The sequence below is a fragment of the Octodon degus genome, unplaced genomic scaffold (genome assembly GCF_000260255.1).
Source record: "Octodon degus isolate 3935 unplaced genomic scaffold, OctDeg1.0 scaffold00037, whole genome shotgun sequence".
Taxonomy (NCBI): Eukaryota; Metazoa; Chordata; class Mammalia; order Rodentia; family Octodontidae; genus Octodon; species Octodon degus.
In genome coordinates this window covers 16790450-16806558 of record NW_004524613.1, presented here as the reverse complement: position 1 = coordinate 16806558, position 16109 = coordinate 16790450, and the positions used below count along the sequence as shown (strand labels likewise).

General features: G+C 46.7%; 1 protein-coding gene across 2 annotated transcripts; it reads right to left on the bottom strand.

Moving 5' to 3' along the window:
- Positions 1–5561: 5561 nt before the first annotated feature.
- Pigt (phosphatidylinositol glycan anchor biosynthesis class T) lies at positions 5562–14339 on the bottom strand. Of its 2 annotated transcripts, XM_004630945.3 has the most exons (12): positions 14124–14339; positions 13820–13997; positions 12085–12212; positions 11696–11796; positions 11282–11368; positions 10634–10721; positions 10433–10530; positions 10180–10345; positions 9021–9221; positions 7059–7224; positions 6887–6970; positions 5562–6219 (listed from the first exon to the last, which is right to left on the bottom strand). In XM_004630945.3, exons 1-12 carry the CDS (start codon positions 14308–14310, stop codon positions 5967–5969), a joined length of 1737 nt encoding a protein of 578 aa, XP_004631002.1. In that variant the 5' UTR covers positions 14311–14339; the 3' UTR covers positions 5562–5966. The 2 variants fall into 2 exon arrangements, with proteins under 2 accessions (XP_004631002.1, XP_004631004.1); XM_004630947.2 differs by lacking the exon at positions 9021–9221.
- Positions 14340–16109: the final 1770 nt, after the last annotated feature.

Below are 16109 nucleotides of genomic sequence, written 5' to 3'. Positions count from 1 at the left end.
CCTACAGGGCAAGATAAAGGCCTGCTGAGGGTGACAAGAATCTTTAGATAATGTAGTAATAGTAGTAAAAGTTTCGCTTGGGGAAAAAGCCATTTTCATTATTGACCCATGTCTCATGCTTGCAAGAATGCTTTGTTGTTTTTACTAGTCCACAGCAATTGCCACCCTGCTCCTGGAAAAGACACTGCCCCCTCTGAAACCGTGTGTATATGGTCAGTAGTGGCAAGCTTGGGAGTCTTTGTTTTTGCCCATCCTGAGGCATTGACCTCTCAGTACCCTCTTTTAAGGATTACTAAAATTGTCTTTGTGTCTTATTTCATCTGTCATGTACCCCTTATACAGGCAGTTGAGAATCTTGACCAGGTCCCTGGCAGGATCCAAGGAGTTGCCCAATCCAAAGTCTCATAGATTCATATGTGGAGCAGATAACGCTTAGACTGGTATTCCAACAAGGGCAGAAGTGACTCCTTTCAGGTGGTGACAACCTCCCCATGAGAACATGCTTCTCACAAAAGATCTCCTTCATCCCTCTCCAGAAGAGGAGAAGAGGAAGCACAAGAAGAAGCGCCTGGTGCAGAGACCCAATTCCTACTTCATGGACGTGAAGTGCCCAGGACGCTATAAAATCACCACAGTCTTTAGCCATGCACAGACGGTAGTTGTGTGTTGGTGCTCCACTGTCCTGTGCCAGCCTACAGGAGGGAAAGCAAGGTTCACAGAAGGATGTTCCTTCAGGAGGAAGCAGCACTGAGTCAAGATGAGTGGGAAGCCATCCCAATAAACACATATTGGAGATATATATAGTGACTTAGGGGACAGGCTCAACAGCTTCCATGAGTCCACTCAACATGAGTGGTTCCACCTCCAGAGTCTATTTCCTCTCAGGTTATACCCATTGCACCAAAAAAGAAAAAGAAAAAGAAAAAGAAAAGCAGAATACTCCTTTCAGACCAAATGGCAAAGGACTCTTCTTCAGTTGCCGATGTAAATCCCAGCTTCCAGGCTTGACTTAGAATGCTGAGACCCTGGTTCCCTAATGCTCAGCAGCTGCCTTACCCTCTGCATGGTGGAAAAACCTGTGAGCAGAGGTGCTGGGAAAGAGGTGCCCTGGGAACCATGTCCTAGAGGAGGGGACTGATTCCCACAGGTCATCTGATCACTTCCATCTCAGGAGAAACACAAGACCTAGATAAGGGAAGGAGTTTGCCATCATCTCCATCCATTCTGGTGGAAGAGTAGAGGGCCACACCTCCAAATATCTGTTTGGTATAATGAATCTTCACCAAATTTTACTTTTTTATTGTAAACATAATACTATAAATATACTATAAATATTTTATATGCAGAGGATATACAGAAAGAGTAATCTGCATAATACAATTGAGATAACATCTAATGTTTTGGGGTGGTGCTTCAGCTCTGATGTGTGATCTTTCCAGCCCCACAGGATGCAGTAGAGCAATGGCTCTTCATTCCAGCTCCTTCTGGCTCACAGGAGGAAAAATGGGTGGGGGTTTGGGGGAAATCTGCCTCTTCAAAGACTACCATCAGCACCTCAGCTGGACTGGTTGGTATGCATTGCCTAAAGCCAATTAAAGAGATAAGGAAAAATCTTAGCCAGCTCTGCATACATCAATACAAGGAAACAGGGTCATGTTCAGCCAACATGGAGAAAACTGCTCCTTCTTTCAGGAGAGTCATCCATGCGGTCCCTCACACTTGATGACACTGTCACCTCATTGGCCTCCTACTGTCCACTCTTATCTCCTCTATATACTCTTTGACAGTGAACAGTGTGACCATTTACAACTTAAATCAGTTAATGCCAAGGTGCCAAAACCGAAAAACAGATAGGTCATAGGGTGGGTGAATGACTGAATAGATTATTCAATGATTTACACAGGTTTAGTAACAAACATGATCCCTGTGGGAGTGGAAATGGTCGGAAAAGGCTTCACAGAACAAGAAGCAGCTCTGGGACCGAAGCAAGGAAGCATGTGAGGAAATGACATGGGCAAGCAGGGAAGCTGGAAAGTATGATCTGATGAATGAGATCAGATCCACCCTTCCTGCCTCTTTCAGCACGTCCTTTGCACAAGGCTCTACATCTCCACCCAGTGCCTCCACTGCCCTGGTTCCACTGCAGGAGGAGAGGGCTGAGGTTGGGTCCCTCCCTAGGTCCTGGTTACTGGGTATGGGAAGGGATCCTGCTACTCCCCATGGTTTCCACAAGCACTGGGCAGGGGGCACTAAACTTCCAAGGGTGCAGCTGTTGCCAGACTTGCTTGACCCTCATGTCCATTCTCTCCACAGACTAAGAGCTCAGAACATCCTTACCCAACCCCCTTAACCTGGCTATTGCTTTCCTTTCCATTAAGAACTGGGCCACTGTCTCTTCTTCCTCTTCACAGGGAAACTGTGAGCACAGGTTTCAGAATCAGGTAGGTCTGGACTCCAATCCCTTCCCCATCCCTTACAAGCTAATGTGCCCCAGGTTTCTTATCTGTAAAATGGGTACTCAAATGATACCTGCCTCACTAGGTTGCTGAGAGAACGAAGGCCACATATAACATGCTTAGCACAGTTCCCGGGACAGTTAAGTGCCAAGAAATGATAATAGTATTCCCTGACTACCCTGGCCTTCCAGATCTTTCCACTCTGAGACACATACAAGTATATAACACAGACTTCCCATGTTTGTTGCCAACATGCTTTATGTTCTTAAATCTTCAGGGGCTTTCCTAGAGGCTGATTTCTGCCTCTGCTCAGAATCTATAGGGCACCCACCCTAGTGTCCTGCACATGTCCTGGAGGGCATATAGTGACTGAGTACTGTGGTCTGTCCCGCAAAGTGAACAGCAGTTGGCTATGAGGAACTATCCCAAGTATGGAGGGAAGGCAAGGAGACCACACCTAGTTCTGTGGACCACCCTACTGCTACAAGTCCTCATCTATTCCTCCTCATTCTTCCCCGCTGGGATCCCTGAGGATAGAAGTGCCTTTCTCTTAACTTCTTTGTTCTGGCTACTGCTGGCCCAGGACCTGGGATGCCCACCTCATATTGCCCAAGACACTGACTTTGCCTTCAGCACTTCTGGCCCTCTTTCCCAGATGTTACTACCTTCTATTAACCCCCTTGGAGAGGGCGATAGCCAGGCTTACACATGGAGAAACAGAAACAAACATAAGTGCTCTACCCTAGCCCTGGGTGCAGGGATAAAAGATTTTTCTGTTGCTGGCATAGCAAGAACTTTAAGGCTCAGAACCTAGACATCTGGGTGGCCTAACTTGCTTAGGAACAGGCTTACTGTTTGACTATTATGCACTTTTCTAGACATTGCAGCTACAAAAGACAAAAACAATTAAGACATACCACTGTACGTAAGACGATGGCAAGAAGTATAATGAAACAATCAGGAAAGACACAAGTTTGTGGCCAACATAGTAATTAGAAATAGGGTGTGTTCAGGGAAGATCTCATTAAAGACTCTATAGTGGAAAGGGGTTAGATTCTGGATTTATTTTGAAGGTAGCACATACAACAGGGTGTGGGACTGGATGATTGGGCACACAGGGTATGGGAAAGAAGGATCAAGGATGACTTCAAGGTTCTCAGAAGAAAGATGTAATAGGTTGTGTTGTTTAGATCTGGAATACCCCCATCTGCTGGGGTCTTCGCTGCCAGGTGATGGGCATATGGGGACATGATCAGCTCATTCAGGGTCTAACTTTATCAATGATTAATTCATTGATGAGCTCAGAGTTCAATGCACTTATTAGGAGGTAGTCTAATTAGATGAAGCAAAGAAGGCACAACTTTGAAGGCTGAATTTTGTCTCTCGTCCCTTCCTCTTGGGTTCTCTTCCTGTTCTGTTCTTTGGCCCCTATGAGGTAAGCAGCTTTCCTTCCACACCCTTCTGCAGTGATGTTACTGCCTCTCCATGGACTCAACAACAGGGTCAGAAGACCATGGACTGCAATCTGAGCCAAATCAAACCTCTCTCCTTTAAGCTGCTTATCACAGCTATTTATTGCAGCAATGGAAAGGAGGCTAACACAAGATGCTGTTGCTAGGCAGGAGGCAACCAGAGAAGAGCAAGTTTGGGGTAGGGGCAAGAATTCCCATTTGGGAGTTACTAAATTGGAGATACTCTTAGAAATCCAATGGGGATGGCAAGTAAGCAAGTTGGGTATATGAATCTAGAATTCTGAGATAAGAGTGAATGCAGAATTCAGGGAGATGTCTGAACAAGGGATATGCCTAAGTCAAACCACCTTGATCAAATGGCTTTTGCCCAAGTGATAGACTAGCCTACCCTTACACACACACACACACACACACACGTATGCACACATGTACAGTGTTTTGGGGGCTCATGGAAAACCCTCTAAAGCAATTCAGAAAGCCCATCTCTACAAACTGTACAGGCACATGTACACACACACACACACACACACACACACACACACACATTACGCTGCTGCACTGACTGCGAAGCTTCTGGAGCCTCTTGTCCCACCCCTTTCCCATCTCAGATTCCAAGTAAGAACAGCTCACATGCCCTCAGACATTAGTCATTGTGTCTGAGCACTTACAGTGTGTCCCAAGGTGGCCAGGCTCTGAAAAAAGGCAGCTCCTATGCCTCCAGGAACCTCGCAGTCTACAGGAATTACAATGGCAACCACTAGGGGAGAAGGAACACAGAGTCAAGTGCAGCAGGCTGTGGAAGGAGAGAGGGGCATCTACAGCAGCCTGGAGCGGGGCAGGGAAGAATTCTGGAGGAAGCAACGTCTCATCTGACTGTAGGAGTGAACCAGACAGCTGTGGGGTGTGCGCTTGGTGGAACAGGGCATTCTAGGCTGACAGCAGGCCGGGTGAGCTGAGTGCGGTGGGAGTGGCAGGGAACCATGAGTTCACTTACACCGTTGCTGCCACTGCCACGTCTGCAAGAGGAAGGCGGAAGATGAAAGCAGGGGAGGTTTCTGCCGGAGGCCATGTCTTACAGGAATCCAGGGTTACACAACGGAAGGAGGGTGGGTCAGGCTTCCGTCCAATGGGCCTGAGTTCAAAGCCTCTGGGTGGTCTAAGGACCACCCAGGATGCAAGCTCCTGAGGAGTCTACTAGATATTTCAATAGCTGGGCTGCAGTATTTTCACAAGCACCCTCACCTCATTTCCCCACCCCTCCCCAACCCCACCCCCTGCACACCCCCACACCCCTTATTCTGATGCACATTACGGTTAGAGAACCACTTGCTTCTCCCTTCTTGCCCTGGTCCTGGGACTGGCTTTCAGGAAACCCAAAAGGCAAGATGATTCATTTTCATGGTCATAGAATACGCTTACAGAAACACTCCCAGCCAAACCCAGGGAGTCCTGGAATTACAAGGATGGGAGAGGAGAAGGGAGGAGATACAGAGATGACATTTCTGGCAAGGGTGGGTGGAAATGGTAGTCCTGCAGGGAGGTGTGACGATAGGATAAGAGTTTCTGTTCTGGTACCCAGCAAACAAGCCCCAATTCCTAATCCTTCCCAGGGCTCAGGGAAAGGAGGCAAAGCACCAGGGAAGTAGCCATGTTTTATTCCCCAACCAGTATAAATTTCACCACCACACAGGGCCACGAACTCTTCAACACACCCTCGTACCTAGGCCAGCGCTGTCCAACAGAACCTTCTGCAAAGATGCAGATGTTGTTCTGTGCTGTCCGATACTGTAGCACTAACTTCTTTTGGTAAATGAACACTTGAGGTGTGACTAACTCACACTGCAACTGAGAAAATAAAATTTTAATTTAACTTAAACACCATCTTTAACCTGTGGCTACTATACTGGAGAGCATAGCTCTAGGCCCTGGTGCAGTCTGGGCAGCACTGCTGGGGAGAGGTAGTAGCAGGAAACACCCCAGGGATCCCCATCATCCCTCCCGAGAGACACACAGCTGCAGCTACTGAAGAGGGTGAGTCTCAGAGTGGGGGGACACCGCGAGCTCGCCGGATAAGGTTAGCCAGCCGCTTGGCCAGGCCGCCAGTGCTGGGCTCCTCGATGTGGAAGGTTCGGGTGAGAAGATTATAGAAGGAACCATAGCACACGGCCACGACGGTGCACGTGAGGCAGATCACGTTGTAGGGCATGCTGAAGTCAGGCGTGGGCAGGTTCACCAGCAGGGGCTCCGTGTAGAGTCGCACGAAGTAGCTAGAGCCATCGGAGACTGGGAACCTGAGGGGTAATGAGGTGGTGAAGCAGGATCCACTCCTCCCCACCGCAGCTCAGTTTCATCTATAGCTGCACTGGGCAATGCTCCGAAAGGGCTTCCAAAGTGTCTTATTCTCCAAACCTTTTGATAGAGGCATACCAGAAAGCTCAATACAAACTGCCAATCAAAAGGAAGCAGCCTGTGCTGACGAGGAGGAAAGGGTCAGCCTTCACTTGGCTGTTGTTTTCTTAGCCTGGTCTCATGTTAAAAAGTGCTCCTCAGAGAAGCCTTCCTAAATAACCCCCTGGATTATGCTCCACGTGCTCCTCCAGTCTGCTCTCTGGATTGTGAGCACAGAGACAAGGACGCAGCTGATTTGTTTACCACTGCATCACTGGTGCTCTCTACTGATGCTTGGTGTTTGAAAAGTGCTCTGTTATTTGCTAAGAGAACTAGTATGTGATAGTAGATGGTAAGGACTGTTATTCTTACCTATTCACTCTTCTAGATGCAGAGGAGCCATTTTATATAAAGTCTGTACAGATCATTAGGATTTTTGGGATTGAGTTAAATGTACACATGTTTTGGAAGAGGTAACATTGGTACCAATCTGCCCTGCAGGAGCCTGATCTCCTGTGTCATGCCCAGCAGGCTCAGCAAGTCATATAAGAAGGCTGTGGTCACACTTACAAGGTGTTGAAGAGAGGGCTCCCTTCCCAGTCCACGGGTTTGGCTGCCACCAAGCTGGGCACAAGGGCACTGAGGACAGACGGGCTACAAAGAAGCAGAGAGATAGTCAATATTCCTCACTGACTTAACCACCTAGCCCACTCAACCTGGGGTAGGTGGGCGTGGACCTCACCTGACATAGAAGCCATGGTTGGGGTCTGGAGTGTACTCGGTCCACTTAAGCAGTGCCCGTTCAAACTGGATGGAGACTTTGGTGACTGAGTTGGCTGGCAGCTGAATCAGCATCTCCAGAAGGTGGGGCTGCTGCCGGTCCTGGGCAGGCTGGTAGTGGATGTAGCCTAGAGATAAGTGAGGGGCCTCATTCCTGGTGTCAACCTATCTCCACCTCCTGTCTCTACTGTTTGCCTTGCCATTATAACCTGGATGCCTGGAAGCTGCTCTGACCACAGAGGCCAGGCAGACTAGGGAAGGAAGCAGGGTCTTAGAAAAGGAGGATCCTATTTCCAGGCACTGATTCTAGGACATGGTCAGGACAGGCTGTCAGGAATATTGCAGACACTAATCAATCTTTATATCACTTAAACTGGGGCACCAGACACCAAGCGCCTGATGTGATACAAGAGGAAGTTCACTGAACCGCCTGGGAATTCCTCTTGCCAAAAATATGGGACATAAATCTAATCAGGTTTCTAAGTCTAAGTGCCAATGCACAAGAAACAGAAGAGATGGAGGGACAAGCAGCAGCACAAGGACAAATCTAGAATAAAGAACACTATGTCGCACAAATGACCTAGTTACTGCAACAAATACACAGCACTGAAAATGGCTGGAGGAGACGAAGTACATGAGAACTCTGTACCTTTGGTTAATTTTTCTATAAACTTAAAATTAGGAGAAATAAAGTATTAACTTAAATAAAGAGAGATATCAAAGAAATGCAACATAGAACCTTATTTAGATTTCAATTAAATAAATCAATTTTAAAACTTATTAAGACCACAGTAGAAAACAGGAGTCATAATGATATGCTGCTTATTTTTTTGAAAAGTTCTCTTCTGTTAGAAAAACATAATGCAATTTTATTTTATTTTATTTTATTTTATTTTATTCTATTTTATTCTATTCTATTCTATTGTATTCTATTGTATTCTATTGTATTCTATTTTATTCTATTCTATTCTATTCTATTCTATTCTATTTTATTTTATTTTATTTTATTTTATATTTGCAGTATTGAAGATTGAAGTCAAGACCTTGAGCTTGCCAGGCAAGCACTTATTCTACTGAACTATCTCCCCAGCCCCATAATGAAGTATTTAACAATAAGTTGATACAAAGTCTAAACTTTGCTTTAAGTTATCTCATCACAAAAAAAAAAAAAACCAAAGGGGTAGGGAAAGAAAGAGAGGAAGGAAGAAGGGAGGGGAGGGGAAGAGGAAAAAGAGAAAATGGAGAGCAGGAAGAGGAGGAGGAGGAAAAAAGAAAGTTGCACAAAAATGCAGAGAAGGTGGGAAACAAGTGAAGTTGTATGATGGGAGGATGGAAGTTTATTATGCCATTCTATGTTGATATGTGCTTGGAATTTTCAAAGTAAAAGGCAACACAGAAAACCCTACAAAAAACTGAAGTAGACATTTGAAAGAGATTTTGATGTAGTACAAATAATAGTGGTGAAAACAAGCACAACTATTAACTACAGCTTTGAAACAAAGACATTTAAGGATTTTTCAGTTTGGCCCCTCAGATGTGATTCTGCAAAATTAACGTGTTCTAACTAAAAAAAAATAAATAAAACACATTGAGGAGGGGAAAAAAGGGGCGGGGGTCTATGAATCATTATGAAACACAAGGCTATGCCCAAGGCTCCAGGAAGAATGTTCAAAAAGCAGTGGCTGCCTCCATGCCATCCTATCAAGAACTGCCAGTATCTTGTCCTGATTACTTTTTCATTATAAATTACTTCCAAATTGACACAGTAAGTCTCCTGGTCCACTTTGCAAACAATTTCTAAATCTTTACCTCTGTGCGGATCTTTGGGGGGCATTTCAGGAACTACTCTGAGACATTAAGGGTCTGAAGGACCTAGACAGAGAGAATGATCTGGGTGGGTCTGGTTTGGTACTCAGCTCCTTACTTGGCTTGTTCTCCTTGCCCTTGGAGGTGATGGTGAGGGTGTGCACGTACAGCCGCAGGTACCAGGGCACCGTGTCCAGCAGCAGCACTGGAAAGGCCCTGTATGGGTGGGTGTTGTACAGCAGCGTGCTCAGCTCCCCCTTCTGCAGTCCATAGCCACTCACGTAACGTTGGGTATGCAGGAAGGGCACAGGTGGGGGCTCTGCATGGAGAACGTCAACATTCTGTAGCTCAGAAAGGCAAAGGTTATTTCCTACCTAACTCCCCAGGCCATGTTCAGAGTTACAAGCTAGGGAGGATGTGGGGAAAAGCTCTGCCATTAGAACCTAGGGCCTAGGGGCCGGGGAGATGACTCAGTGGAATAAAGCACTTCCCTGGCAAGCACAAGGGCCTGAGCTCAATCCCCGGTTCTACCAAAAAAAAAGAACCTAGGGCTTGGAATTACTACTGCCTTGTCCAACGATAACAATGAGATGATTATTATCTAGTAAGCATTTATGTGCCCAACACTGCCTCCCTTCTAACCCAGACTAGCAGTCTCAGAACAGTTTGCCCTTTGCCTTGGTCACACTGAGCACAATCACCACTGACACTTCTCTCACTGCAAACACATTTTTGCATGCACTGTCCTCTATTTTACCACTATGCCTGATGCACAATACAAACTCAAAAATATCTAGTGAGCTGAGCATGGGGGTGCAAGCCCCCCATCTCAGAACTTGGGAGGCTGAGGTAGGAGGCTCACTGTAAGTTCGCGGCCAGCCTGGGTTACAGTTACAAAGCGGATTCAAGGCCAGCCTCAACTGCACAGCGAGACCTTGCCTCAAAAACAACAACAACAACAACAACAACAACAACAAACCTGAATTAAGTACAAATTCCACATTTTACAACATTTTACACTGATTGTCTAATCCACTAGGTATCACTGTCCTTATTTTGCTGTGTGCACGCGTGCACACACCCACACCCACACCCACACCCACACAAAGGCTCAGAGGTGAAAGGTACCTGCCCACAGCCACAGAGCTTGGAAGTAGCAGAGTTAAAATCATGACCATATAGTCTAAGTTTATAGCAAAGACATGGAACTCTGAGTCTTTTCCCAAAAGAAGAAACTCTACAGCCCTGGTAGGCCTCCCACCCACCTGCTCACTCACCATTCTCTGGGGGTCTCTTCCACTTGAGCTGCAGGTTGAGGTTGCGTGAGTTATTGATTGTGGCCGTGTCAAGCAAGTCATAGACAGCATAGGTCTTCCGAGTGCCCAGGATGACATCCTGGTATGTGGTGGTGGGGGGTGGGTTCACCTCCAATGTCTCCTTGTCCTAGGAGCATAGGGTGAGAGCTGAGAAGCAAGCAAGGGGACAGGGTGGTTTTGGGAAAGAAGGTTGTATGACTGGAGACCTTGGTACCTGGCTGTAACTGGTGATGTCCACATAGACTTGGCTCTCTGAAGCCAGAGGGCAGGGCTCTGTCAGGGTTCGGGAGAACATCCGGAAGAGGGACCAGTCTAAGAACAGAGAGTGACTAAGCAGGCACCAACACTGACCCTGATCTGCCCAGAAGGCTGGCCTGGGACGGGTGGGCAGGGATGCGTTGCTTAGGCTGCTTACCTTTCTTCCCCTGCCCTGTGATGAAGGTGTCAAACACAACCGAGAGGGTCTGCCTCAGCTCCCAGGAGATGCTGGTACAGAGCGCATTCTACCACAAGACCAGATGGCAGCAGTGAGGGGGCCTTGCTCTCATCCAACCATGTGGCCCCAAGGACTCCAATCTGGACACAACCCTTCATCTGTGTATGTATCTTCATATCTACTGAGCTGCTATGGTGCACTACTGAGCACTTGAGCCCATGCCAGACCCTGTGCCGGCAGCATTATGTACATCACTTTAAAAGACCCATCACAATTCAAACAGCCAATTCTGCCACTGTTTTTATGTGATGGATGAGAGGGAACAAGGCGCAGGGAAATGAAATGATTCACTCAAGGTCATGCCAACTGGCAAGTGAGTCAGCTAGTAGTTGTACTCACAGCTACTGCTCTGAACCACTATGCTCCAGGATAAAAATTTATTGAGTGCTCTGTAGGATACAGTTTTATTGAGTACTCAGTTTCCCTAGTGCTCAGTTAATACCCAAATGACCCTCACATCTGCCACTTACTACTCACCCTGCCCAAGCCGGAAAATGGGCTAAACCTGCACCCGCATCTTCTCTCTGTGTCCCGAAAAGGCACCTAGCATCATTTCCTATGACTTACTCTGCAGATAGGGCGAATATGCACTGCCTGGGAGTGGTAGCTGGTATGGAATAAGCGATCAGCCTTCAGGAGCACAGAGAGGCCTGCCTGGAGGAGGTGGGAAGAGATAAAAGGTCAGCACAAGCTGGACGGAATGACATACACTTGAAATTCCAGCTACTTAGAAGGCTGAGACAAAATGCCCTGTCTCAAAATTTAAAAGGGGAGTATAGCTCAGTAGCACAGTGTCTATAGGGTCAATTTCTAGTCTCTCTCTCTCTCTCTCTCTCTCTCACACACACACACACACACACACACACACAGAGTCAGTGTTACGCATGGAGCACCTGGCATGAGATACAGGTTTTCTCAAATAACCCTGGCTGCTAGGGCGCATCTTCCAACTCCATCCCTTCTTTAGGGCCATCACTTCACCTTGGAACTGCAGGGCAAGAGCTTCTTCCATGGGGTCAGGTTTTCAGTGCATACAACCTCCCTTGGCAGCACAGCATAGCGCAGAAAGTAGTGATCAGTGTCTGTGGGAAAAAGAGGTCTATCTGAGGTGGAACTGGGGCCCTCCCCCAAGATCCTACACTCTGAAGATGTGTTCACCTCCCCACACATACACACCACTCTCTAGCACCACTGCCCAAAGATTCCCAGCTGAAAAAGGAACTTCCTCCACCCCTTGGGAGAAGGCAATGAAAAGAGAGCAATCTCTGCACATGCATAGGATTTAGGATGCAGCCCAGGCTAAGGAAAGGGAAACTGAAGGGAAAAGAGACAGAAGTTTGAGCAGGGAAGGGACGGAGGGGCTCTCTTACCATTAGCCAGTCCCAGAGGCTTGAAGGAGGCAGTAGGAGTGACTGTGTTGGTGGAGTCAATGAAGTTGAGAGAGGCACAGAAGATCCCTGAGAGGACGTTACTGAGTTCCTTCCAAGATTTATCCACACTGAATGGAGACACAAACCCACTCATTGTCCTAGGGCTGCCTCTGCTCCCATACACAAAGCCAACTTCCAAGCCCAAGTCCATGTAGTAACCATTAAGCAGTCTGGATGATGGAACTGGAATACCACACACACACACACACACACACACACACACACACACACCATTTGCTCTCACCCTCCTAGACCTCTTGTTCCTCACTTTCCTTAGCACATCCATGCATCCCCATGGGTCTTTGGTCAGGCGGTTCTGCCTGCCTTGGAATTCTTTGCTGAGTTCTCTGCGCCCATTTGCAAAGTTCAATTCCAGTCCTGGTCCCCTCCTCCATGAAGCCTGGCCTGCCTCCTCAAGCATAGCTTCTTCTGTGCTGCTATGGTTCTGAGCAGCCACTTCTCAGTCCCTTCTAGGTATGGCTCAGCATCTTGTCCTAAGTACCTCTGCTCACTACTAGGTTGTGAAGAATTTCACCAGGACCAGCCTGTGTCACCTCTGTACTTCCTACACCACTGAAAATGCCCCAAACCTCAGAGCTGACATCAGCTCACTGATCCTCCCTGAGTGTACTCAGCTGGGCAAAGCAACAGATACTGCCCTCCAAATACCCTGGGGATGTGGCTAAGTCCTGGTGCCTCCGTCAGGGTGGGAATTCATATTCCTTTCACTGAACAGGAAAAACAACCATTCTGGTACCTCACAAAAACATCAAATTATGGTGTTCTTTTCTTAGAGAAATATCAAAAGACTTGCTCTTTGCATTAATAACAAGCATAAAACTTAATGACACTAGAATGTTAAACATCAGCTTAATTTTGGGTTGAGATGGTGACAGCAGAGCAAATAGAAAAGACCAAGAGTTCAAGCAAGAGAGAAAGTCTTTGAGGTGCAGTCCTGCTTGCTCCTCATTTAGTATTGACTTAGTGTAATACTTGATAAATTTTTTGCATAATCTTTTGTTTAGCACTACTTTTCCACTGCTTCAATCTGTAAGCCTCAAAGATTACAAACTTGAAGCCTGAAAGCTCTACCCAAACCAGAACCATGCTTTGTTTGGTGTGTACAACACTGGCCCACATAGCATCTAAAAAAATTGTTTTAATTACTTGTTATTTAAATCTGTTAATTTTTACATTAAATTCTGGTCTCCTAAAAAATGAGAGTGTCCACATTAGGCTTCTACTGCCATATGGCAACAACTCCCTTGAGTACTGTGTGATGGCTGTCTTCTGATTTTCACACAGGCTCTTACAGGTCTCACAGTATTTATCGCTTCTATTACCGCCCTGGGTTCAATGCCTAGTACAGTCAATCAAGTTATCCAATTTCTCAGTTTTCTATGCCCTTGTATCAAAATACATTACCCATTTATTACCTTCTTCTGTAAGGATATGCATGTGCTACCTCAGGTCTGCAATATTAGAGGAAGGACTTTTATTCAGTAAAGAATGTCATTCAGTGACAACATCACGTCTTACTTCCAAAGCTGATCTACCGCCATGATTTTGCTACTGACTGGAACTGCTGCCCCACAAGGGCGGTGGCAGGATGACAACACCTACCCCTGTCACACTCCTTCCATGACCCGCAATAGGACTCAAGGTGGGCACTCACTCGGTGACCGTGTCTTGAAACCAGACCCAGAGCTCTGCACCTGATGGGGCCTGTAGGAAGGGTGGCCCCCAGTACCGCGTTCTCCAAAAACCTTGCGTGAATGACAGGTGCAGTTCTCGCAGAGAATACTTAGAGATGAGCTGGCCCAGGGCTTTGGGGAAGAGCCTGTAATGAGATACTGGGGAAAAGGAAGCGGATGAGTGGCAAGTCCCCGGCGCCCTTCGGGACCCGCCTCCGGGGGAGCCTCCTTCCCCAACCCCAGCAGGTACCACGAAAATCCTTGGGTCAGGGCTCCTTCTCCCACCTCCTTCCCGCTGCAGTTCCGAGTCCCAGCGCGTACGGAACTGGAAAGTGGCGGCTACGTCCCCGGAAGGCAGCGGGGTGATGACGAGCTCCTCCCGAAAGCTGTCGCGTGGGGGCTCCGCATGGCTCCAGCCAACCCGCCCCAAGGATAGCAGCACCAGCACAGCCAGCGGCACTGAGACCGCCATGACTGCAGCCGCTTCCTCCGCTGGGCCCGCCCCCCGAGAGGCCGGCATCCAATAGGAAGACACTTGCGCAGTGACTTCCGCTGTCTTGCCGGAAACGGAGTGCGGTTAATAGCGCGGCAGCCGGGACTAGCGGCATCAGTGACTCTCCGGATGGTGGGTCTCGGGCGTTGAGAGCAGGCAAAAGGGAGTCGGCGTGTAACGGTGTGAAGAGTGCGCTTGAGAACACACCAGTCGGGGTGTTTCCGCTTCCCAAAAAATGTTCTATAACTCGGAGCGCAGGCATTGTCACTTGATCATTGAACAGATTGAAAGAGGTTACTTTTGCGAGGTCACGCTATAGTGATACCCTTGTTTTTGTTTTTTGCGGAACTGGGGAGTGAACTCAGGCCCTTGTGCTTGCCTGGGAAGTGCTTATTCCCCTGAGCCATCTCCCTGCCCCCCAACCAATGTTCTTTTTTCCAGTAGTAGATTGATCTGTTGAGAACTAAATAAAATGAAATACAGTGAAGTGTGTACTCATTTTGTGTAAGGCTTTTCACAGGATGAATGTTTTTTAGAATCACCCATGTTCTTGTATATATCAACAGTTTAGGGCGTTTTGGCCACGCGGTATTACATTATATGAACAAGCCAGTTTTATCCATTCTGTTGATGGGCATCTGGAATTTTCAAGTCTTTGATGATTATTACTGTTATTTGTACAAGTTGCATTGTAGACATGTTTCTCCTATATATACCTTAGGCAAATATCTGGGAGAATTGCTGAATCAAAGAGGAAGGGTGTATTTAGATTTATGAGAAACTATCATGCTGGGTGTGGTTGTGCATGCCTGTAATCCCAGAACTTCGGCACTGAGGCTGAGGATCACTGGGAGTTCAAGGCCAGTCTGGGCTACAAAGTGAGTCCAAGACCAGCCTGAATTACATAACAAGACCCTGTCTTGAACAAAACAAAACCTGTCAGACCTTTCTTCAAGGTCTGTCATTTATTCTTCTGTCAACAATATATGAGAAAAAAACAATATGATAGCTCCAATTGCTCCAAATCCTGGTCATCATTTGGGTTTTTTGACTTTGTAGTTTTAGTTATATTGATGTATTAGTAGCTCATCATGGATTTAATTTTCACTTCCCTGGTAATCAATGATATATGATTATATTTTTTGAAAAAAAAATTTTTCAGAAAAAAAATTTTTTTCAAGGTCTTGCTATGTAGTAGTTTAGGCTGGCCTTGAATCACTCTGTAGCCCAAACTGGCCTCAAACTTCCCAAGGATCCTCTGGCCTCAGCCTCACAGTGCTAGGATTACAGGTGTGCACCATCATGCCCAGGTCTTATTACTAGACATTTATATATCTTCTTCTGTAAAACATCTGTTAAAATCTTTTGTCCCCACCCCCTTTACCAACTTGTTTGCCTTTTTATTGAGTTTCATGAGTTCCAATGCTAAGTTCATGTTTTGATTTTTCCATCTGGCCTGTGGGGAACACATTCATAAAAGATTCTGTGAACAATCTCTTGATGAAACTCAAAAGCCATATTTCTAGGAAGAGCAAAGTTTAGTGTCAGGCAGGTCTGCCAAGACAGACTCCCAGTGACCCATAAAAAGTGTCAAGAAGTTACGTTTCTCTCATGTTCTTCTTTTACCTACATCTGATGTTCGTGCCCATTAGACACAGAATAATCATAAAGCCATGAGCTGGATGTCAAAAAGACATGGATTCAAATTCATACAGAAGCTTTTAAGCGATATGAGCCTAAGCAACCCAAGAGTCACTTTTTCTCATCTGTAAAATGGA

Bases quoted from the DNA above. Each gene is read 5' to 3' on its own strand.
- Pigt (XM_004630945.3), bottom strand. From the start codon at position 14,310: ATGGCGGTCTCAGTGCCGCTGGCTGTGCTGGTGCTGCTATCCTTGGGG. The intron at 11,797-12,084 runs GTAAGAGAGCCC...TTTTTCCCACAG, and splicing joins GCCTCTGGGACTGGCTAATG to ACACTGATCACTACTTTCTG. The intron at 10,531-10,633 runs GTAAGCAGCCTA...CTCTGTTCTTAG, and splicing joins CACAGGGCAGGGGAAGAAAG to ACTGGTCCCTCTTCCGGATG.